Source organism: Dreissena polymorpha, chromosome 6 (genome assembly GCF_020536995.1).
Source record: "Dreissena polymorpha isolate Duluth1 chromosome 6, UMN_Dpol_1.0, whole genome shotgun sequence".
In the NCBI taxonomy this organism is placed as follows: domain Eukaryota; kingdom Metazoa; phylum Mollusca; class Bivalvia; order Myida; family Dreissenidae; genus Dreissena; species Dreissena polymorpha.
The window spans coordinates 63286561-63313055 of record NC_068360.1 but is presented as its reverse complement, the minus strand read 5'-3'; the positions used below and the strand labels follow the sequence as shown (position 1 = coordinate 63313055).

At 35.0% G+C, this 26495-nt stretch overlaps 1 protein-coding gene across 2 annotated transcripts in view; it reads right to left on the bottom strand.

The window, feature by feature from the left end:
• Positions 1-1211: 1211 nt before the first annotated feature.
• The window catches only part of LOC127836291 (cyclic AMP receptor-like protein A), a 32984-nt gene continuing 7700 nt past the window's right edge, over positions 1212-26495 (bottom strand). The window contains exons 4-15 of one of the 2 annotated variants that reach the window (XM_052362796.1): positions 26255-26311; positions 20283-20343; positions 17610-17697; positions 16540-16629; positions 14756-14791; positions 13205-13283; positions 12751-12798; positions 10128-10210; positions 9417-9493; positions 8868-8938; positions 2417-2527; positions 1212-1308 (exon numbers count right to left, since the gene is read on the bottom strand). In XM_052362796.1, the coding sequence (XP_052218756.1) occupies positions 2429-2527; positions 8868-8938; positions 9417-9493; positions 10128-10210; positions 12751-12798; positions 13205-13283; positions 14756-14791; positions 16540-16629; positions 17610-17697; positions 20283-20343; positions 26255-26311 (789 nt within the window). In that variant the 3' untranslated portion in view covers positions 1212-1308; positions 2417-2428. Of the gene's footprint in view, positions 1309-2416; positions 2528-8867; positions 9027-9416; positions 9494-10127; positions 10211-12750; positions 12799-13204; positions 13284-14755; positions 14792-16539; positions 16630-17609; positions 17698-20282; positions 20344-26254; positions 26312-26495 lie in introns of those variants that run through there. The other variant, XM_052362797.1, reaches the window with a different exon arrangement.

Sequence of the window (26495 nt, the reverse complement as noted above, 5' to 3'; positions counted from 1 at the left end):
TTTATTTTTATCAAGTGATCTACTTTAAATCAAACACCAGTTTTTAACTTGGCCAAGATATCATAAGGATAAATGTTCTGACCAAATTTCATGCAGATTGGGCATACTTGCGGCCTCTGGAGTGTTCATAAGCTTTTCTTTAATCTGACAAAGTTTTTTACCTCATGTTACCAAATTCCAACCATAGCCAACATACTTTTTGGACAAAATGGTCTGACTAAATTTCCAAAAGATTGGGCAATACATGTTGCGTTAATGGTGTACCCAGGCAAATGTCGATGATGCGCGACGTGCTGCAACAAACAACAGACAAAAAGCGATAAAAAAAGCTCACCATGGGCATATTGTGCTCAATTGAGCTAAAACACAGAACAGGTTATGTGGGCATTATTATCTTGACAGTGAGCTAAAATATTATGATAATCGTACATGTGGAACTTTAAATGAAGCAATTGTAATACAATATATATGTATTTGAAATCACACACAACAATCTTTATCACTAAGTAGTGATTAAAGAATGTCGCACCTACCAACTCTTATTCAGCACTGTACACGATCAACATGATATAAAGCACATTAAAGTATAAAGATAATCAATTACACTTTACCAGTGTTACATTCAACCAATATTGTAAAAACATGAAAGTATTTTGATGAAGGGAATGAGGTCCAAAATGGCACTTTATTCCCCATAAGCACCTCCTTATAAAACATACATATTATGAAATTTTTAAGAGTATTGCAATGAAGAAAATAAATTTCGACACCACTCTATTCATCCTCTTCCAAATACTTTCCTCACTATTTGCCACAGTAAAAGTCTCATTTAGGTGATTAATAAAGTATGTAACAGTATTATAATTATGAGAATAACAACAGACACAACTCTCACTACACCTCCACCACCACCTCCTCCTACAACTACTTCCTCTTCGTTCTTCTCTTGGTGTTGCTTATTGTCCATCCCTGCATTTGCGTGCACGCATTTAAAATGCTTTCTATCCAAATTCCATGAGTTATGATACAAAAACTTCAAGTAAAGTAAACATATAATTTCCTGAAGCATCTAAGATGTATTTCATATCTGACTAAAATCACCATGGAAACATTCTCTCTATACTCCTTCTCCTCCCCACCGGCCATTCTCCTCCCCCTCAAATTCCTGCCCCTCCTCCTGGCCCCTCATCCCTGCCCCTCCTCCCTCTCCTCCTACTACTACTGCTACTTCCTCTTCAATCTCATCCCCGCGACTCTGGATACTCTTGTATGATTGCCATTCTTACTGAAGCGATTTAACAGGGCAACCTGTGGAACAAAAATAAAGACTGTTGTCTTTACCAACATTTGCCCACGCATGTTTTGTCAGTACTTCCTTAATAAACAACGAGAGTTTAAGAAAAATCCAGAACTGACTGCGCACTGAACTGGCAATTGATGTGTGCTAATGTCCATCCACTGCATTTTGGCAAGTATGTTAAATCTTATGATAGATTTCGTAACTTAAATACAAAAATCTCAAGTGAAATGAACATACATTTCTATTTAAAATGGAATATAAGCTACATGTAAGTAAAAATATTGGTTTTAAAATATTATCATTCTTATAAACGTATACTAGAATATTTGTTAATAACACAAATATATGTTAATAACTCAACAGTGGGTTAAAGCATCACAACACTCTTAAATCATGATCAAATACAAGATTTCTCATGTTTCATTTTGTTCAAGTAATTTTCATTTTTTATTATCGTTAGATTTTATTTTATTTTTTTGCAAATAAAAATGGGTCAAAAGTTCAAAGAAAGCACACTTTAAATTGTAGTACATCTTTATAGAAAAGCAGGCAAATACAATGTAAACCGTAATTAAACATGATTTCATTTTTGACAAAAAGCTGCTTTTAATTTTAAAATAATTATAAAATAAACATTATTCCACAACAGGCAATACTATTTATTTCAAAGATTCAGAAGAAATATGAAACACACCACCTGTATTGCAATGGTGCTGAAACATTTCAATATGCACTATATGATCCCGATGATCAAGCAAAAAACATGCTTACGAAAAAAAAGCAAAGTGAAGTAGTAATTAATGGTTAATATATAAGTATGTTTTATCACGATAATTACACAAGCACAGCAAATAGGGCATATACTACACAAAAAATAGAAGTAAGCAGCACAATTAAAGGAATTGTAATAAAATGTGTTGTTGTTTTTTCAAATTATCAAATATAGTATAGCAACATATTGGCATATCATGCATCCTAGTCAAACATACTTCCATATCTCATGCTCAAGCAAACCTTATGTGTAAACGATTACCGGTATAAAACAGGAACTCTATGTACATGGCAGATATGTATTTATGAATACATAAGAACCAAATAATTGAAAAATGTGTCTACCAGTTGCCAATATCAACTTAACAGTGGAGTTTCCTGTTCATTCACACTGGTAGCTTTGGGCAGAGGGTATTCATGAATGCCATTATCCCGGCGATGACTCTCCCAAGCCATCTAAAACAGTGCAGAGTTAGTATACAACTGACAATACAGACAGAGATAGGTATGTAACAGTCCATTGCAAGTAGGGATTATCTAGGAAATAAAGAAACTTTCTCATACTAAAAACCTAGAACAGTCCATATTACAGTGCTCACAAGAACACTCCATAAAATATGCTTATAAAAAACCAGTCCATAAAATCTACGTCTCTGGCATGTGGATTTGAAATAATTTACAACAAATTTAATACATTAACAACATATATGGTATGATTTGGTTCATATGACACAGTTTTATCATTTCATTTTCCTCAAAGTTTGCAAATTGGAGAAAACTAATTGTTTCATTATAATTTTCAAGACAAGTCTAATACCCAAATACGTGCACACTAGATAATCCCCACAAGAGCATGTACAAAGACAACATATACTGCAAAAGGCACATGACCATAGAGGTGGTTGCAGATTACCATAGTTACAAGATGCAGGGCAGAAAATAACAACAAAATGTGTTGGTAAATTGTATACATTGAGATAGCTACTATTTTCATGTGTTGTACATAATAATATTTCCTACTCAGAGATGAAATCAGACTGTTTTTTAACTTTAAATAATAAACATAGAGAAGTGAACAGTAATTTACTGTTAATATATTGTAATCATTTTCGTGTTAAATGACAATAGGCCTAGTAGTCTTTGCATTTAGTCCTATCATTATGAAAAGCTCTGATTTCGTCCAATTATAATAAAGAGCTCTCATTTAGTCCAATCATAATGAAGAGCTCTCATTTAGTCCAATCATAATGAAGAGCTCTCATTTCGTCCAATCATAATGAAGAGCTCTCATTTGGTCAAATCATAATGAATATATAGCACTTATTTACTAAACATGCTCTACGATGCATCATTGTTATAACATACCACAATTTAGACTACATTAAAAAAAGACAATTGGAAAATGATATTTGCAGCAAACAATAAATAAAGAATAAGGAATAGTTAATAATGATAAATAATATTGAGTCGCTCACCTGTGACATTTAATTTGTTATGAGTAGATTGTGTGATATTTGTGTATAATGGTGGTTTTTATCTAGGTTTTATATCTGTATGACACAAACTTTATGGGGTCTAAGACAGTCATAGAACAATATAATAATACAAACAACAACAAGTAACACCTAGTGTACGTATGTCCAATTTTGAACCCCCTGGGCATGATTTGAACAAACTTAGTAGAAGACCATGACTGAATGTTGCAAACCAAATATAAAACCCAAACCTTTGCAGTTTCAGAGAAAATGATTTTCATTTACCATATAAGTCTATATACATCTTGTGATCCTTGTGGCATGGTAAGCTTTGATCCCAGGGTCATGGTTAGGAGAAGAAAACTATACATATTTGAGCCTTGAAAACTTTACATATTTAAGCCTTGAAAACTATACATATTCGAGCCTTGAAACCTATACATATTTGAGCCTTGAAAACTATACATATTTGAGCCTTGAAACCTATACATATTTGAGCCTTGAAAACTATACATATTTGAGCCTTGAAAACTATACATATTTGAGCCTTGAAACCTATACATATTTGAACCTTGAAAACTATATATATTTGAGCCTTGAAACTTATACATATTTGAGCCTTGAAAACTATACATATTTGAGCCTTGAAAACTATACATATTTGAGCCTTGAAAACTATACATATTTGAGCATTGAAACTTATACATATTTGAGCCTTGAAAACTATACATATTTGAGCCTTGAAAACTATACATATTTGAGCCTTGAAACTTATACATATTTGAGCCTTGAAACTTATACATATTTGAGCCTTGCTCTGTGAAAAGGGTGTTTAATGCATATGCATAAAAAGTCGTCCAAGATGAGCCAGTGAAGTCAGCACAGACTAATAAGGGACGACACTTTCTGCTTTTATGGTATTTTTTGTTTAAAGGAAGACCCTTCTTGAAGAAAATGCAATTTAGGCGAAAAGTGTTCCCTGCAAACTTCACAGGCTAATCTGGGACGACACTTTACGCACATGCATTAAACCCCCTTTTCACAGAGCCAGGCTCATTTGATGTTTATCACTATTTACTGTACAAATGTTTACATGTCATTTGACCCCTGGGAGTTGAAATTTGTGTTCCTAGGATTATGATTTAAACAAACTTGATGGAGGACCACAAAATGACATTACATGCCATATAACATACCTCTTGGCCTTGATATTTCAGAGATTTTAAAAGTTTTCACAATAAACATATGAGGCACGCTCTGTGAAAAGGGGGTTTAATGCATGTGTGTAAAGTGTCATCCCAGATTAGCCTGTGCAGTCTGCACATGCTTATCAGGGATGACACTTTCCGCCAAAACTTGATTTTGCTAAGAACAGACTTTCTTAACACAAAAAAATATAATAAAAGAGGAGTGTTGTCCCTGATTACCATTTGCGGACTGCACAGGCTTATCTGGGACGACATTTTATGCACATAAATTTATATAAGCCCCCTATTCACAGAGAACGACCCATATAAGAAAAACTAGTAACCCTTACCAGACAAACATATAATGTTAAACATCAAATCCCTGACCCTAGTGGGTTCAGAGAAGATATTTAAAGATATTATATATACATTATTATAATAAATAGAAATAATGTGACCCTATTGGGAGTGGCTTGTTTTGACCCCAGGGTTATGATTTGAACAAACTTAGTAGAGGACAACTAGAAGATTTGCACATCAAACATTAAAGTTCTGATCCTTGTGGTTTTCAATAAAAACAAGATGTGTTTGTGAAACACAATGTCCCCCTATATGATGTTTGACATTGTAGGATGACCTTGACCTTGTGAAGGATGACCTTGACCTTGACCTTTCACCACTCAAAATGTGCAGCTCTATGAGATACACATGCATGCCAAATATCAAGTTGCTATCTTCAATATTGCAAAAGTATTCATAAAATAAGCGATTTGGGCCACATATATTTGACCTCTGACCTTGAAGGATGACCTTGACCTTGACCTTTCACCACTCAAAATGAGCAGCTCCATGAGATGCACATGCATGCCAAATATCAAGTTGCTATCTTCAATATTGCAAAAGTATTCATAAAATGAGCGATTTTGGTCACATATAATTGACCTCTGACCTTGAAGGATGACCTTGACCTTGACCTTTCACCACTCAAAATTTGCAGCTCCATGAGATACACATGCATGCCAAATATCAAGTTGCTATCTTCAATATTGCAAAAGTTTTCATAAAATGAGCGATTTTGGCCACATATATTTGACCTCTGACCTTAAAGGATGACCTTGACCTTTCACCACTCAAAATGTGCAGCTTCATGAGATACACATGCATGCCAAATATGAAGTTGCTATCTTCAATATAGCAAAAGTTATTGCAAAATGTTAAAGTTGGCGCAAGCAGACCAACAGACTGACCAACAGACCAACAGATAGACAGGGCAAAAACAATATGTCCCCCACTACTATAGTGGGGGACATAAAAATTAAATTTATATTTTTACCTCCATTACTTACATATGTAATGAAACATAACAATGTGAAGAAGTTTGAAAAAGGATCATACAACAACCATTCCAGTGAAGTTTCGTAAAAAAAACTGTCAAGGGTTCTGGACTAGAAGTCATTAGAAGAAAAAGTTTATTCACACACTCGCCTACGACAGACAACATGATATTCCAAAAGCTGCCCATAAGCACTTGTACTCAGGTGAGCTATCAATATTGATAATTGTTAAAGCAACAACATAATTAAAAGAAGAAAAATACACTACAACAAGAGACAAAGCCAAACCTCTAAAATATGTTAGATACATTAGTGTTAAAAGTTGTGGAAATTTGTAGTGTGAAATCTGTGCATTGATTTATTAAAGACACATGCACAGGTATTCTAAGGCATTAGTAAACTACAGATAGGCAACACTACAGTTACTATTAAAGACGATACCAAACATTTATTATACCCTTCAAAAGCATTACTTTATTATGATTTAAAAATTTGATAAGCCATTAAACAAGAGCTGTCAGAGGACAGCCTGCTCGACTATTCGAGTGCTTGACAGTATAACGTAAGCCATGATGGGGAAATTGTTCATATTCAATAATTTATTAGAAGATCTTTCAAAAATAAAAAAAAGGAAAAAAAAATATTTATTTTTTTTTGGGGGGGGGGGGGGGGGGTAGGGGGGGTTGAGAGGGGGGTATAATGTGGGGTGTGGTCATTTATTAGACGATCTTTCAAACATAAAAGGAAAAAAAATATTTTGGGGGGGGGTGAGAGGGGGTATAATGTGGGGTGTGGTCATTTATTAGATGATCTTTCAAAAATAAAAAAAGGAAAAACAAAATTTTGGGGGGGGAGGTGGGGGGGGGGGCAGGGATTCTGGGTTGGGGCATGGGTTATTGTTTGGGCGGAATCCATTGTGGTATTCAGGTAAGTGTTGTTTTGTCAAAGTATTAATAAAATCTGATCATAAATAAAGAAGTTATGGCAATTTAAGCAAAATGTTCAATTACCTAAGTATAAAAGGGACCATAATTCTGTCAAAATTCTTGATACAGTTGTCTGCTCTTGTTTATAGGTTGGGGTCATGCTGGTTAACAAGTATGCAAAATATGAAAGCAATATGTCAAGGGACATAGGAAATATTTGGGGTAGTACGCAAACTTTAACATAGATTTATCAATAATATGCATATTCTAAGTATAAAAGGGGCGATAATTCTGTCAAAATGCTTGATACAGTTGTCTGCTCTTGTTTATAGGTTGGGGTCATGATGGGAAACAAGTATGCAAAATATAAAAGCAATATGTCAAAGGACAATGAAAATATTTGGGGTAGTACGCAAACTTTAACATTTGCGTACGGGAACAGATACGGGAACGGCAACGCCGACGCCGGGGTGAGTAGGATAGCTCCACTATATATATTTCCAGGGATCATATTTTTTTCGGTTTTGTCGGTCCTAGACCGATTGGGGTCATGAAAGACCGATTGAAAATCCCAAACAGTCGGTCCGATTCTGTTTGCTATTTAAATTCCCATGTCATGAAATCGATTACACAGTGTACATGCTAACACACCCTAATGACAATCTTATCTCGATTAGGTGTCATAAACCATTCGCTGCAGTCTCTAAACCGGTCAGGACCGGTTTATTGCACGTCAGACCAAGAATCAAAAACTTGTGAACAGCGGATTAAAGACGCATCCGAAAAGACGCGTCTGAATGCACGCGCCGTAACAAAACAAAACATGCCGATTCATTTTCCACCAGCGTAATAATCCGGTAATATAATATGAATGAAAGTCGCGGATCTGATCGACAGAACAGCCGAAAGTTATTTTTATGGGCGGAACTTCAAATAAAATAGTACACAAGAAAAATAATATACATTGAATTAATCTTTAGTAAAACCGTGTTAGAATCGAAATAATTCGTGTACTTTATACTTTGTTGTTGAATAACTCACGACCGGAAAATTAGATGCGTGGTTTCAAATGCTTCGCTCTCGTGATTAAATCCCTACGCATCTAAACTATCGTCCGTGGGTTATTGACAACAAATTATTTATTAAATATTTGGTTGTTGTTGTCAGTAGCCAACCTACGCACAGACATTTGTTTGGTTCAGTGCATGTTTGTGAGCTATTATCGAGTCGACAACAATTAAAAACATCGGTATAGACTTACACAGATTAATAATATTGACAACGATGAAAAAAGTCTGATAAAACAGCACACGAAACAACAATGAAATACAAAATGATAAAACCAGATGAGAAAACTCGTTCCGTTTTTAAAAAAAATGCCTAAGGGAATTTTACTTGTACATGTATTATACCACCTGCATGAATGGCAAAATAAATGGTATATATTTTAACGTAATTTGTCATGATTTCGGATATACATTTTCGGATACTTTTCCCCATTTATATCCGGACCGATTGATGTTGCGGGAAAATATGATCCCTGTATATTTCATATATAATAGTCCAGCTAAAAATGGGCATTTAACTGTCTGCAAACACAGATGCTACAGGTGTCCTTATTTTTTTATAATTGTCTGATAATGTTTTAATGGAAAAGTATGTATTATATTGATTTTTATTTGAAGATTATATGTAATTAATGTAATTTGTTTCCATTAATGCTATACATGTAATAAGGCATTACATGTAACTTTTATTTATATTCCAATTGTAAAACTTCAAAACTCTGCTAGTTATTATATAAATAGTTATATCATAACGTTTCATGTTTTTAAGGGTTATGTCATATATACCACAAACAAGTGACTTATCACCTTGAGATAGACGGGGTGCAGTTTACGGAATGTTTCACGATCCATCGCAAACACAATGGCATTTAGAAACCCTGTAAATTAACAAAATAAAATTGCTAGATTAACAATTTAACAAAACCAGGTGCAGTTAACAGAACTTTTCACCCTCCAATTCCAACCCTGTAATGAAATGAATAAAGTAAGCAATAAAACATGACACTCAACATTTTCTAAATATGTTTTAATTCGATTGATACTAATTGATTTAATTACAAACACAAATGCTTGTAGAACAGGTAGAACAGTTACATGTAAAACAGGTAAGCTACCATGGCATGGTAGGAAATAAATCTCTACACAATCTTGCAAGGAAAAGAAGTAAATTAACGAATGTTCATAGCCTTTTGAGTATCAAAAAATGCCATGAGGACCCACTTTGTATAAATCTTAAGTCTACCAATCAAATTGTACAACAGCAAAGCTTAAGGGTTTGATATATACAGGATAAAGAAGGTTGAACAACAGGTTGGTCTGTTTGAACTTGAGCTGAAATCAATACAATATGTATACCTTGCGATGGTGAGAATATAGCCTGTAGTATCATCAGGGCGTACACTGGATTGTGGACATCCACTGCATTCTGTATCCTGTAACATGCGTATTTAAATAAATTATTCATACATAAACAGACACAAGAGGGCCACGATGGCTTTACAGCAACTAAAAAGTACGCTTGGTGATATAGTTTTTCACCACACTTGAACCAGGATATTTACTTTTTAATCCACTTGTCCAGTCGGACTAGTGCCATAGAATTTCACTTGTCGTGACAAAACAGTTACTTCAACTTACCTTAAAATGAAACTTAATATACTACTTTACTTTATGTAAATTAACAAAATATAAATAGTTAATTAGTATCATAGAACTACAATAAGAGTGTATTTTTATGGTGTACGCCCCTTAATCTTTCAGTATAATTGAAAAAAAAAAGACTGATATTGTAAACTCAACTTAACGCTATTAGTGATAAAATTAGTGTTACTATTGCTTTAATTAATGGTTTAACAGCCAATTGTTGTACATAACAAACATATTCATTTATAAACAAACAAAATTATCTTAAACTTTGAAATGAGTGTCTACACTTAAATATGCATAAAAAAATCAATGAACAAATCCCAATTTGTCCAGAGGTCCTCATACAAAATATCAAGAAAAAATATACCTGTGGTTCTAATTTTTCAGATCTAACACTGACCGTTGCAAACTGTGCCTCACCTGTTTATAATGGGAAATATGGAGATTGCCAGGTACACAAATGGGTACAGCCTCAGTGGCCGAATGTCCTCCTTTAATAGTTGCTGAAGTATAATGTAACAAGCATATATTTATGTCCTTTTCTGACAGATTATGGAAATGATGCTTAGTATCATGGCATGTTTTTGGAACGATTACAGTGAAGATGCGGCAAACAAAGAAAAAGACTCTGCATATAGTTTAACAACAATAAACTCAATATGCAATAACCTGCGTTCAAAACATATTGATACTTTCATGATGTATTTGACTACCACATGTGATTTTATGGTAACTGTCAAGCATCTGTCATATCCTAGTAGACTGTGCTTTGAGGGACTTTCCTATTACTTTATGTTGCTTAACGTCAGAAAATATTAGGAGTGACATTTTATGTTATGGTAGCCAAAACTAGATGTTTCAAAGGTAGTTTTATGTTTTGGTCTTGCAAGTTAACATTGTCTATGTTGTGTTTTACCAAAGTTTCTGTCATATTTTTCCATTGTTTCTGCTCTGTTTTAAAATGGTTTGTGTTGTGATGCACGATATATGATCTTAAACCTTAGTGTAAACCTTGTTTTTGTGGTGTGTAAACAGTACTCAAGGAATACATGGTATACAGTAAAAACTGAGAACAGTGGTCAGTCAAGGGAAATGGGCAATATGACCGTTGATGACAAACAACTGCTGTTCTCGGGTTACCAAATTTTTAGATGGTTGGTCAGTTGGTAGTTTTGCTACGTCGTTACCCCACCCAGTTGTTCGCTTTAAGTGTAAAACAAAGGATCATTGCCGGTAACTAAGCATAATAACATAAATTACTTTTAAAGAATAATAAAGAATAATATCTTATACAGTGATTTAATTTCATACCTATTTTTAAACTAAATCTATGTATTTTCATATTCTTGTAAACCTTGCTTCTGTGTTGTGTAAATAGAAATGCATGTGTTCATGATAACTTTTATCTTAGTGTAAAACTTATTCCTGCTGAGTGTAAATATTAGTGCAGGTATTCATGAAACATGTACTTTCATTTTAGCGTAAACCTTGTTTGTAGACTGTGTAAATAGTGTAGAAGTGCAAGTATTCCTAATACCTTTATTTTCATCTACGTGTAAACCTTGTTTCAGTGGTGTATAAATAGTATTGCAAGTATTCATTATGCATCGACTTTAATCTTAGTGTAAACCTAGTTTCTAGGGTGTATAAATAGTATTGCAAGCATTCATTATGCATCTACTTTAATCTTAGTGTAAACCTAGTTTCTAGGGTTTATAAATAGTATTGCAAGTATTCATTATGCATCTACTTTAATCTTAGTGTAAACCTAGTTTCTAGGGTGTTTAAATAGTATTGCAAGTATTCATTATGCATCTACTTTAATAGTGTAAACCTAGTTTCTAGGGTGTATAAATAGTATTGCAAGTATTCATTATGCATCTACTTTAATCTTAGTGTAAACCTAGTTTCTAGGGTGTATAAATAGTATTGCAAGTATTCATTATGCATCTACTTTAATCTTAGTGTAAACCTAGTTTCTAGGGTGTATAAATAGAAGTGCAAGTATTCATGATGCTTTTTTTTTCACGTACATGTAAACAATTTTTTGGTGTGTAAATAGTAGCGCAAATATTATTATGCATATCAATTATTCTTAGTTAATTCTTGTTTCTGTGTTATGTAAATGGGCCGTGCCCTGTGAAAAAAGGATTTTATGCATGTGTGTTAAGTGTCGACCCAGTTTAGCCTGCGCAGTCCGCACAAGCTAATCATGGATGACACTTTTCGCCTATACTGGTTATGAGAAGAGACTTTTTTTAAACGAACAAGAGATGTGTTTGTCAGAAACACAATGCCCCCTATTGTGCCGCTTTGAGGCCATATATTTGACCTTTGACCTTGAAGGATGACTTTGACCTTTCACCACTCAAAATGTGCAGCTCCATGAGAAACACATGCATACCAAATATCAAGTTGCTATCTTCAATATAGCAAAAGCTATGACCAAGGTTAAAGTTTTGTGACAGACACACAGAATGACAGACAGACAGGCCAAAACAATATACCCCCGATCATTCAATCCGGGAGCATAAAAATATCATAAAAGCGGAAAGCGTTGTCCTTGATTAGCCTGTGTGGACTGCACAGGCTAATCTTGGAAGAAACTTTACGCAAATGCATTAAACCCCCTTTTCACAGAGCAAGGACCAAATAGAAGTGCACGTAATATGATGCATGTACATATACTTTCATTTTAGTGTTAACCTTGTTTCTAAGGTGTGTAAATAGTAATGCAAGTATTAATGACACATTTTCTTTCATCTTAGTGTAAACCTACTTTCAAGGATGTGTAAATAGTAAGGCACATATTCCTGATACATTTATTATCATTGGCGAGTAAACGTTGTTTCTGGGGTGTGTAAATAGTATTGGAAGTATTCATGATTATATATACTTTCATCTTAGAGTGTTTTAAAAGTATTGCAAGTACTCCTCATACATGTACTTTCACCTCAGTGTAAACCTTGTTTCTAGAGTATGTAAATAGTAGTTTCAAGGGTGTACATAGTAGTGTAAGTATTTATGGTACATGTATTTTCACCTTTGTTCGTTCTGTGTTAGGGTCATATGTGCCTTCCCACGTGGACACCTGGAAACAACAAACAAGACATTCTTAGTATGTGCATTATGGAAATAATAATACTGTATATAACAAGTTGTGTATGAGCTGTTACTGTATAAATAAGAATAATATTTTTTTATTTTATGTGTGAAAGGTTTTCAAAGCCTTAACATGCATTTTATTGTTTTTAAAGAGGGAAGTATACATTGAACTTATATAATCAAATATATAGAGTGTATGAGAATAAATGTGGAATACAATAAACATTCTGTTAATTGCATTTAAAGCTGACCAGCTGACCATTCAGTGAATGGAAATGTAGTTGAAATACAGTACAAGCTTTAATCATCACCATGGAAACAAACCTTCCTGCTGTTCATTTGGTGTATAAACAGATACGCTTTATAATTTACGCATTACAATTGAAACCTACCTTCCTGCTTAGTACACAAGATATGTAGATGTACACAATCATCAGGATGAACAGGGCGACAATCTGTGGACCATACCATCTGAAATCAGAGGCATGTGTCAGACGACTCCCCAGCAGTTTACATGTACTTAGAAATAGAGAGATAGACCACGGGGCTTTTTTCCCCAATCTTTGTGAAATGCCATTTGGCCGCTCAATTTGTGGAAAATGAGTTAAAAACTTGTCAACATTATGAAAATAAGGGTAGTTAACTTCTCAAAATTGTGAAAATGTGACCGTAAAACTATTCATCACCAACTTCTCAAATTTGTAAAAAATTTGAGTAGCAAACTTTTTTAGATTGTGAAAAACTGCCATTATTTAGAAGGAATAAAGCCCCTGGACCTATTCTTGAGTGTGCAATACTCACGGCCATTTTTATTTGTTATTAATTACTTTTTAGACAACTGAATCATGACTGTCAATACTTCAGAACTAACACAAGCACTCACATGTGCTTACAAATAAGGGTTCACCTTGCAAAAAATTGTGTTGCTGTTATATTTCTGTGCAAAATGCTGTCTGCTACTCAAATTAAAATTATTGTGCTGTTTAATTTTTGATTAGGTGTTTTCTGCCTGGTTACAACAGACACATAATGTGTACGTATTTAGCAAGTCTGTGAGGTCCGTTCGTGCAAGAAGCTGCATTATGAAAGGACTTGGAGCATGTCCAAGCACTTCAACCTGCTTAACTTATTAAACTTGCAACAGATGGTAATACTTTTGAATCATAGCTCCAATTTCAAGCAATTTGTTTCATTTGGAAAGATATTTTATTTTGGAGTGGTCTTGTACGGTTAAAGGGGTGAACCTGGGACCCGGAAGAAACCCCACATGTCTGGTATGGTGCCTACCAAAATAACTCCATGAGAAGTAAACCTCGGTTTCAGGTGAGGAAAGAGGCACATCTACCAACCACTGTGCTAACAGGAAAGCTCATGAGGTATACACATCAAGGTGTTGTGAGTTTAAATATTCAACAATCATCTCAGCAGTAATATTAGGATGCATGATTACGGGGATGAAAAGCATGGCAATCTTCATTCTGTAGCCGCCATAATCAGAGGAACTGAAATTTCAAGTTGGCTTGTGGACGTGTATTTAAAAAGAATAAAGTAAAATAATCTGACCTAAGAGTTTCTTACTCAATGTCTGCAATTAATGATTTTTTAAACACAAAAGTGATAGTAAGGTATTAATTTGATTCAGAATTTAATATGCAGATCAATACCTAAATCTATATAACTCAATGTTTACCGGTAATAAAAGAATACCTTCACAAACATGAGCAGCCCTCTGATCAAACAAGGCAGTAGCACAGGCTAATCATGGACTTAACTTTCCGGCCTAAACTGGATTTCTGATAGGAATATACTTACTTTAAACAAAAAAACACCAAAATGAGAAACGTTTAATCCCTGATTAGCTTGTCAGAGACTTAACTTTATGTACATGCTTCAAGCCCCATTTTCTCAGAAAGCAGCTCTTAAAGAAAGTAAGAACAGCTTACATGCCCAATCTCCATCGCCAGTCTTCCACTACCCAGCTGTAAATAAAACATACATGTACATAGCTTTAATTCAATTAAATAACTACTTGAAGTTTGACTATATCTATAAATATTAGTACATAGTATTGTCAAATTGTAGTTTTTGAACATGCAACAGATTAAACAAGAGGGCCTGAAAAGCCCAAAGTCGCTCACCTGAGATAACAAGATATAATTGGAACAAATTTTCCAACCAAGTTTCATGAAGATCGGAAAATAAATGTAGCCTCTAGAGTGTTAACAAGATTTTACTATAGCCATATATAGCCATATAAGGAAAAATGCCCCGCCCCTTGGCAACCATGTTTTTCAAGCAAACATAATCATTTTCGAACTCATCCAAGATATCAATAAAACAAATCTTCTGACCATATTTCATGAAGATTGGACAACAAATGTGGCCTCTAGAGTGTTTACAAGGCTTAACAAAAGCAATATATAGCCTTATAAGGAAAAATGCCCCGCCCCGGTGGCCATGTTTTGAAAGAAACAAAAACAATTTTCGAACTCATCCAAGATATCATTAGAACAAATCTTCTGACCAAGTTTCATGAAGATCGGAAAATAAATGTGGCCTCTAGAGTCTTAACAAGGTTTTACTATAGCATTATAAGGAAAAATGCCCCGCCCCCTGGCGGCCATGTATTTCAACCTACTGGAATCATTTTTGAACTCGTCCAAGATATTATTGGGATGAATCTTCTGACCAAGTTTCATGACGATCAGACAATAAATGTGGCCTTTAGAGTGTTAACAAGATTTTATAATAGCCATATAAGGAAAAATGCCCCGCCCGTTGGCAGCCATGTTTTTCAAGCAAACGTAACTATTTTCGAACTCATCCAAGATATCATTGAGAACAATCTTCTGACTGAATTTCATGAAGATTGGAAATAAATGTGGCCTCTAGAGAGTTATTAAGGCAAAATTTGATGCCACACAACGGACGACGGACATAAGGCAATCACAAAAGCTCACCATGAGCACGTTGTGCGTAGGTGAGCTAAAAATGAATGCATTGAATTTAGTACTCATACTTGTAAAACTATAACTTGTTTGTACACATTCCTTTCAGTATACACAAAATATTAAAATTTATAATATAATGAGATTGGTTAATTAGTTTTCCTTAGTTGATGCGTCAAAATTGTTGTCATTGCTCAATACTCTTAGAAGCAAAAAGTTAAGTGTATGTAAGCCGTTGAAATACTAGACATATGTCCATTTTGATTAGGATTCTGTTGTTAGGATTCTGCTGTTCTCATATTCTTCATTTGTTGCTTTTTGTAGATAAACCCAGTTTTCTTCATTTCTGTGAATTTGTATGTGTTTGTTTATTTGCTGTGTCATACGCAATGGTACTTTGTCATGCTGTAAGGCATAGGTCACTTGCCTTGAATAAAAGACCCTGTTCTAAAGATGTATCTCGTAAGCTTGTTCAACTGAAGTTTTACTTTGTATCATATTTGAGGCGTGCTCTGGGAAAACAGGGTTTAATGCTATTACGTTAAGTCTCGTCCCAGACTACTCTGTTGCATTCACACAGGCTAATCAGTCATGACACTTAACGCTTTTTATTGTATTTGTCATTTAAAGGAAGTCTCTTGTTAGCAAAAATCCAGTTGAGACAAAGAGTGTCGTCATTGGTCAGCCTGTGTGGACTTCACAGGCTAATCTGGGACGACACATTACGCACATGCATTAAACCCTGTTTTCCCTGACTGCAGCTCATGTTTTCAACATACCACCAGGCTCCTGCGGGTCCATAGTGGTTGCCTATGAAAGGCACGCAGGCTATGGAAAGGGCCAGTCCCCAACACACCACATGGTAGAGCCTGTATGGGGAAATATCTACTGTTGATAATAATAATAATCATCATGGGGAAATATGAAATGTTAATTAACATTGAAAAATAAACATAAAAATGATAATAATAATACTAATTAAATCAAAATATTTCAAGTAATTCATATCAATACATGTATATGGTTTTAAATCTTGGTCTTGAAAAGTGTCTAACTTTTCACCAGCAATTTGAACTAGATAGCTCACCTGTGTTATGTATTTTGAGGAAAAGTTTTTAAATGTTTATTGCTTTTAAAGTCCTTATTAACCTTTGCCCTACCCATCCACTGGATAAGGCCAATTGTTACACCTCAGACAGAGCATGATCTAAACGAAATTCACATACCTTATATATAACATATGGGCCTTGCACTAGATTTTAAGAACATATTTTAAAATGTTATTTTCGTATAGAAGACTTTATAGCAATGTAACCCCTGGCATGACCAGTATATAAAACAAGCGGCATATTAAAGCTGCAGTTATTTTTCTTTACAAGTCTACATAAACCATGTGACTCCTAACGCAAAAGTTGAAAAAACTTTGAAGAGAACCACTGTACGAAATATTCAACCTCTCAGCTTTGTGGTTTCATACAAGAAGAATTTTAAATATATTGTTTATTTCTGGTGACCTACAAGTGCAGCAAAATAGAAAAATTTGAACAACTATTAAAGAAGGTCACTAGGATCATTCCTGACAAATTTCGCTCAAATCTACAGAGCAGATTAGGTGCAATTAAACAATTAAGTGCAAATGCAAGATGGATGAAGAATTAAAGACCATCCCAAAAGCTCACACTGAGTATTTCACAAGTGGTTTAAAATTATGTGAAATACTCCAATAGGGTTTACAATACACAACAATCTTGCAAAGTGAAATGGCGAGGCATAATAGATAGCTTTAGCTTTAGCTGGAAAAATATTATCTATAGTTTTGATAGTTCAAACTAAGAAAATGTCTACCCACCATTCATATTTTTCAGTAGTTTTCTTCCACAGCACGTTGATGGTCAAATTGAAGGTAACGCATGAGATCCACAGGAGAACACCCCACTCTGAAAGAGGTTACAATATACTAGAATTAAGCATCATTTTGAGAAAATGGGGCTTAATGCATGTGTGTAAAGTTTTTTCTCAGTCTTGCCTGTGCCATCCGCAAAAGCTAATCAGGGAAGATACTTTCTGTCTAAACTAGATTTTCACTATAAACTGACTTTGTTTAAATGAAAAATGACATAAGAGCGGAAAGTGTCATCCCTGATTAGCCTGGGCAGACTGCCAAATTATTCCGATAATATCCAATCATTATGTCCAATAATAAAAAAACATTAAAGCATGTGTCAGAATTTGCAAACACACTTTTTTTAGTTTATTGAATATCAAGTCATATTCAATAAGTGTAGGTACCTACAGAACACATTGAAGCCTGTGTTAGTACTTTTACAAGCAAACATGTTTTCAGTTAATTTAATATAAATTTACGTTCATGTTCCTAAAATGATCTCATAAATACATTAAACACTTACAGAACCTCTGAAAGCACATATTTGTTTCAGTTACTAGCTATTGAGAATCATATTTTAGTTAGTTTAAGTATCTAAGAAACACATTAAAGCCTATGTTAGAACTGCTACAAACACCCAATGTAACTGCTGGCACAACCACTATACACTGGTGCAAAGAGTGGTACATGTAAATACGTTTTGACTGCATGAGAAGGCCAGAAATAAAGCATGCAAAACCGCCAGGGTAAAAATCACCCTGCATGTAAACACAAGGCTCACCATTATATACAAAAAAATGGTATGCATGGCACACAAAACAACACCACACTACATGCAAACAGATAAAATTGTCTTGAATTGTCTTGTTTAATATTAAGTTAATATAAACTTTGAAACTCACAACATACAAAGTTGTTGTCAGGCCAGCTTTGAAAACCAACGTTAACAGACATACACTTATATTGTATGTAAACCCTTTACCAGTAAAGAATGATCCCTTAACCTAATTAGCCTCGTTCTGGGAAAACAGGGCTAAATGCATGAGCGTAAGTGTCATATCAGATTAGCCTGTATAATCCCAACAGGCTAATCAGGGATGACAATATCCCCCTAAACTGGATTCTTGCTAAAAAGAGATTTCCTTTATGCAACAAATTCCATAAAAGCAATTAGTGTCTTCCCTGATTAGCTTGTGCAGACTGCACAGGCTAATCTGCCATGACATAAGGCACATTTTTTTTTCCAGAACTATATATATATAAGGCTTAAATGATACTTCAAACTTAGTAAAAATCCTATACGGTAGTTAGTGACGAATAATAAACACTGCTAATCCTATGGGAAACGGGGACACGCTAGCACATACAATGTACATATGCGCCGTGCCCTATGAAAAAGGGGTTTAATGCAGTCTGCACAGGCTTATCAGGGACAACACTTTCCGCCTAAACAGGATTTTTGCTAAGAGACTTTTTTTAAAGAAAAATATCATAAAATGGAAGTTTGTTGTTCCAGATTAGCCTGTGCAGACTGTACAGGTTAATCTGGGACGACACTTCAAGCACATGCTTTAACCCCCTTTTCACAGAGCACTGCCCATATAAATTTTCTATAAATGCTTATAAAATAATTCATATTAATATTAAGTGATTATCTGTTTTTCAAGATTATCTCTTTGTAAACAGTTGTATTTATTATTTTGTACAAAAAGGACAAATCAAATATCTGTATATTTCTTTAAATGACAAAGCATCACAATACATATACATGTACATGTATATAGCACACTACCATTCACCTGACAACTCTTTCCATTCTTTTTTGGTTTGTTCATTTTTTCACAAGATGACAGCATAACAGTCTTGCTTTGAGTGTTTTGATACTATTATCATAAATGTTATTACACTATTTTACTCGAATTGAGTTTGGAAAACAACATATTTATCATGATGTATTTTAATATCATCACTAATAAAGTGAAGTCAGGTGAATGTGTTCACACTACAGAGCATACAAGGTGTTGGCTGGGTTAATTAAATACAGTGTTTTATAGCTCTATTTTACAAACATTCACTCGAGACGTACAATACTAGTACTGGTAGCAAAACTGAAGCGTGTACATTTTTTTTTTGTGCAGAACAAAAAGCAGTTAAATGTTTTGACACATGAGTTTTAATCAATGTGGATTATGTTCCAAATTAATAAATTCATTTTCATATACACTTACAATAACAATCCTTCAAAAAAAATTTAAAATACAAACCATACAATGCGAAACAATAATTTAATATGCTAGTATGTAGTCTCAAATGACAAAGCCAACGAGTGCAACAAGATATCCATATATAAGCCCCTCTCTGGAAAAACAGGGCTTAATACATGAGCATAAAGTGTCGTCCCAGATTAGCCTGTGCAGTCCGCACAGGCTTATCAATGACAATTTTTCAGCCCGACTGGATTTCTGGTAAAAAAAGACTTTCTTTAAACGAAAAATACCACAATAGCGGAAAGTGTCGTCCCTGATAAGGCTGTGGAGACTGCATAGGCTTAATCTGGGACGACACTTTACGCAAATGCATAAAGCCCTGTTTTTGCCAGAGGAAGGTTCATTGTTGAAAGGGGACCAGGTCATATACCAAACACGGTCATCAAGTAGGCCTGGAAGTCACACAGTACACCATCTGGGTGGAGGCTCCCCTGGGAACAAGTAACATGGACATGGCTTTAACATTTTATAGCTGAGCAACAATACAGTCCAACCCCTACTTCCGGTCACCCCTCATCGCCGGTCACCCCGTGTAGGCGGCCGGTCTGTGCCGCGACCGTCGATAAAAAAAAACTATATAATGCACCCCTCTTAAGCGGTAACCCCGTTTCTCCGGCCAGCGGCCAGCAATTTTGCATCCCAAATGTTAAATTCCCCCCATATGAGTGGTCAAGCGCAAGTAAGTCAGTCATGTACATTGGCAAAATTACACAGACGCAACGGCGAAAAAATCGATACGTACTTCCAGTCTGCGGTTTAGGCTCTGTAGTACTGAAGCGTGATGTGTGATAAACATTTTGACAGCCAGTTTGCAAATTGCAATTAATTAGCGGCGGATTATCGGGTTATCAGGTTAAAAGCAATATGCGACCGTTTAATCTTTTTGTTTCCGCACGTGTGAATATCACCTATTATTACTGGAAAGGAGATTCTTAATTTATAATTTATTATTTGTAGCTCATACTATTTCAAGCACACATTTATGACAATTATCGGCTAATTAAAAGTTAAAAAGAACAACAAAACTTTTCACCGAAATCAACTGATCTACATGTTATCTGTGCTACAATGTTTTTATCAAAAAATCAATACACACATGCTTTCGAACCATGGGTATGGCGTGACATTGTACATTGGTGCATACTTTTCGCGCGCTTTTGTCGGGACAAAGGAAATACACGATGCTAGAATTTGTAAACGTCTCGTTAACATTAAACAATCGGGAGTGTGTTTCGGACTACATATTATTATTCTCATATGGAAATAAAACAAAACATTTATATTTGTTTTATATTTACAATGATTTCAATATTAATTTTGATAAAACTCTTTACGCGGCGAAAAAATGTTTTTATAATATTATGCATGAAAAGCACGATTACCAGGAGGATTACACCCGGTTGCTACTATCAGTCTCTTAAGTAACTGGCCACGATTTTATCGTGAAGGAGATCACTGTCGGGACCAATTCGTGTGGTAGGTATTCAAAGCCATAAAAATGCAATAAACCGATTAAATTATCGATATATAGTGACACGGGAGTTATTCACGCATAACTGATTCACAACTGTTCCCATCTTAAGTGCATTGGGGCCATACAACGCGCATTGTGTAAACAATGAATCATGAGAATGATTCTTTTTCATTGACTTGATTCTAATGATGATGATTAGAAAGATGAATAGAATATTTTTTTGAATGAAAATGTTGTCTTATAGCTGATTTTAGAAAGGAAGAAATAAAATTATTTTAAGTCTTTACATTGTTTAGTACATGTACACATATTTACCATTTTGTTTATACAAAAATTGAACAGTTGGCCATGCACTCATCAACTCCAGACTCCCTATGACCCAACCCCCTCTTAAGAGGCCACCCCTCTTAAGCAGCCAATTTGGCTGTTTCCCTTGACTGGCTGCTTAAGAGGGGTTGGACTGTACACACAATATTTTCCAATTAGGGGTGGGGATTTTTGTTTGTTAGGGAGATCTATTTCCCCCTCATGAGAAAAGAATATGACTATGAATTTGTATCCCTTCATTCAGCTAAATGAGTCTGCAATTAAAGGGATTTAAAATCAAATATTTCCCAAATCTATAACCAAAGGACATGGCCTTATTCCGATTCTGAATAAGGATTTTCCACTTCTATGGTAGTGTTATTGTGCTTAAGTCGCATAAGTCTCCCCCAGCCCCTGTGGAAAACCACGGTTAGGAGAGTCTCCCCCAGCCCCTGTGGAAAACCACGGTTAGGAGCTGAAGTAGCAAAACAGATTCTATTTTTATCTTCAAAAACACTTAATGTATCAATTGAGATAAAATATTTCACAAGCCTGTGTAAGGACAAAAACATGCTTGAAATGGTAATTTATCTTTGGATGAAACTTATATGTTGCATGTAAAACAAACTATAATTTGAGGACCACATTAATAATGTTTTTAATTGATTCAAGTGTTGCTAATTCACTGGTCCCCACTGACCAGGTTGTCTGGTAGTACATATAAATGTTGCAAGTATTTTTCTATAAATCACTGAAGATACATGACAGGGAGCAAACAGCATACATGCCAGAAATATTCTGGTCCAAATCAGGACCTTCCATTAAAACTTTCAGAAAATATGTCCAAAAAGCAGGATTGTCTTGCCGGGACACCAAAAACAATCAATCATTCCACCTTTCCTTTAGTCAGTAATCAGTTTATTTCTTACAAAAACTCCATAAGTCTGGCCAATATTGATGATATAAGTGTTTGCCAAACAGGCACACATAAGAAAATCTCATCTTAAACAACACATTATCTGTGGTATGCAGAGACAATGATTAATGAATTGAAATATAATGCAGTTCAAGGTCACTACTAGAGAACAATTAAGATGTTCAATCATACATTGAAGTTCAAGGTCACTACTAGAGAACAATTAAGATGTTCAATCATACATTGAAGTTCAAGGTCACTAATAGTGAACAATTAAGATGTTCAATCATACATTGAAGTTCAAGGTCACTAACAGAGAACAATTAAGATGTCCAATCATACATTGAAGTTCAAGGTCACTAATAGAGAACAATTAAGATATTCAATCATACATTGAAGTTCAAGGTCACTAATAGTGAACAATTAAGATGTTCAATCATACCTTGAAGTTCAAGGTCACTACTAGAGAACAATTAAGATGTTCAATCATACCTTGAAGTTCAAGGTCACTAATAGTGAACAATTAAGATGTTCAATCATTCATTGAAGTTCAAGGTCACTACTAGAGGACAAGATGTTCAATCATACATTGAAGTTCAAGGTCACTACTAGAGGACAAGATGTTCAATCATACATTGAAGTTGAAGGTCACTAATAGTGAACAATTAAGATGTTCAATCATACCTTGAAGTTCAAGGTCACTAATAGAGAACAATTAAGATGTTCAATCATACATTGAAGTTGAAGGTCACTAATAGTGAACAATTAAGATGTTCAATCATACCTTGAAGTTCAAGGTCACTAATAGAGAACAATTAAGATATTCAATCATACATTGAAGTTGAAGGTCACTAATAGTGAACAATTAAGATGTTCAATCATACCTTGAAGTTCAAGGTCACTTCTAGAAAACAATAAAGATATTCAATCATACATTGAGGTTCAATGTCACTACTAGAGAACAATTAAGATGTTCAATCGAGTGGAATGTCACTCAATAATTATTACATGTGCATGTCACAATGATAACATTCCAACCACATTTTTAACGAAACTAAGAGTTGTTATCTACTATTACATATTTAACATAAAGTATCACAGTTATGTACACATGGGGTCATTTTAAGTTTTAATCCTTATCAATTCATTAAGTCAGCCAATATCGTTTTAATACAAATTGTTGCTTTATACAAGAAGTGAAAAGTAAATTACAAAAAACATATATTGCATAGCCATAGATTAAGCAACAATTACATTCTTCATGTTGCAGCGCAGCTTCTTAGTTATTGAACAAAAGTCACATTATATTTTAATAACAAGAGCACCGCCTTGCGGGTGCAGACCGCTCATCTATTTTCTTTTTAAAGGTGAAGGGACTCTCATTTTCAATCACAAAGGAGGGAGGGGTGGAGTGAAGAGGGGTGTATAGTGTGGGGGTGTGGACATTTATTACATTATTTTCCAAAAATGCGAAAAAAAATGAAAAAAAATCGGGGGGGGGGGGGGAGGGGGGAAATTTGGACGGTATTTCAAACATAAAATAATAAAATAAATATTTGTGTTTTTTAACCGTTTAAAAAAAAATTAAGAAATTTTCGGGGGTAGGGTGGGGGGGTATAGTGTGAGGGTGTGGTGGTCATTTGTGAGATGATCTTAAAAAAAAAAAAAAAAAAAAATTAGGGGGGGGGATTCGGGTGGGGGGAGGGGGGGATTCTACGGTGCGATGGTTGGACGGTATTTCAAACATAAAATAATGAAAATATATATTTGTGTTTTTTTAACAGTTTCAAAAAAAATAATTTGGGAGGGGGGTGGGGTGGGGTGGGGGGGTATAGTGTGAGGGTGTGGTGGTCTTTTGTGAGATGAAAAAAAAAAAAAAAAAAACAATAGGGGGGGATTCGGGGGGGGGGGGGGGGGGGGGGGGGGGAGGGCACGGGGGACGGTTTGGGTGGAGTCTATTGTGGTATGTCAGGTAAGAGTAGTTTTGTCAAAGTATCAATCAAATCTAATCATAAATAAAGAAGTTATGGCAATTTTAGCAATATTTAATAATTTGACCTTGAGTCAAGGTCATTCAAAGGTCAAGGTAAAATTCAACTTGCCAGGTACAGTAACCTCATGATAGCATGAAAGTATTTGAAGTTTGAAAGCAATAGCCTTGATAGTTAAGAAGTAAAGTGGATCGAAACACAAAATTTAACCATATATTCAAAGTTACTAAGTCAAAAAAGGGCCATAATTCCGTAAAAATGACAACCAGAGTTATGCAACTTTTCCTTTTACTGTACCCTTATGATAATTTGCAAGTGTTCCAAGTATGAAAGCAATATTTATGATCCTTTAGGGGTAAAGTGGACCAAACCACAAAACTTAACCAAATTTTCTAAGTATAAAGGGCCCATAATTCCGTCCAAATGCCAGTCAGAGTTACATAACTTTGCCTGCACAGTCCCCTTATGATAGTTAATAAGTGTTGCAAGTATGAAAGCAATAGCTTTGATACTTTAGGAATAAAGTGGACCTAAACACAAAACTTAACCAAATTTTAAATTTTCTAAGTATAAAAAGGGCACATAATTCTGTCAAAATGCCAGTCAGAGTTACATTACTTTGCCTGCACAGTCCGCTTATGATAGTCAGTAATTGTTGCAAGTATGAAAGCAATAGCTTTGATACTTACGGAATAAAATGGACCTAAACACAACTTAACCAAAATTTTCAATTTTCTAAGTATAAAAAGGGCACATAATTCTGTCAAAATGCACGCCAGAGTTATCTAACTTTGCCTGCCCAGTCCCCTCATGATAGTAAGTAAGTGTACCAAGTTTGAATGCAAGCATTGATACTTTTTGAGAAAAGTGGACCTAAACACAAAACTTAACCAAAATTTTCAATTTTCTAAGTATAAAAAGGGCACATAATTCTGTCAAATTGCATGCCAGAGTTATCTAACTTTGCCTGCCCAGTCCTCTCATGATAGTAAGTAAGTGTACCAAGTTTGAATGCAATAGCATTGATACTTTCTGAGAAAAGTGGACCTAAACGCAAAACTTAACCGGACGCCAACGTTGACGCAGACGCCAAGGTGATGACAATAGCTCATAATTTTTTTAAAAAAAATAGATGAGCTAAAAACATGGTAAAAAAATTAACTTAAGACCAACAAAAAGTATTTCTGCTATTCAGTCAAATGACCCTCACTCTGAGAAAACAGGGCTTAATGCACGAGAGTCAAGTTTTTACTCAGATTAGCCTGTGCAATCCTCAGGCTAATCAGGGACAAAACTTTAGGACTTAACTGAATTTACAATCGGGAGAGACTTCCATTAAACAAAATATACCATAAAAACGGAAACATTTGTCCCTGATTAGCGTGTAACGGAAACATTTGTCCCTGAATGGCGTGTAACGGAAACATTTGTCCCTGATTAGCGTGTAACGGAATCATTTGTCCCTGATTAGCGTGTCACGGAAACATTTGTCCCTGATTAGCGTGTAACGGAAACATTTGTCCCTGATTAGCGTGTGTGGACTGCAGAGGATAATCTGGGATGACTCATTAAGTATGTGCAATAAGCCCGGGTTTTTCAAGAGCTAGACTAGTATACATGTAATTCTCTTGGGTTATAGTCTACAAAACACTAACCATGAGAAAGGCGATACTCATTCCCAATCCAGCAATGCCCATGTACATAATCAGGCGCTGTAAAAGAGAAATGGCGGGTAAAAAGTATGGCAAAAAGTGGAATTCACGAAATGCATCCATGTGACCTGAATTCAATTATTTGCCATGTGTACATTCATGTGATGTTGTGGCAAAAATGTTTTTAACAAGAGGGCCATGGATCCTAAGGTGCTTAGCTGTTACCAGAAGCAACTGAACTATT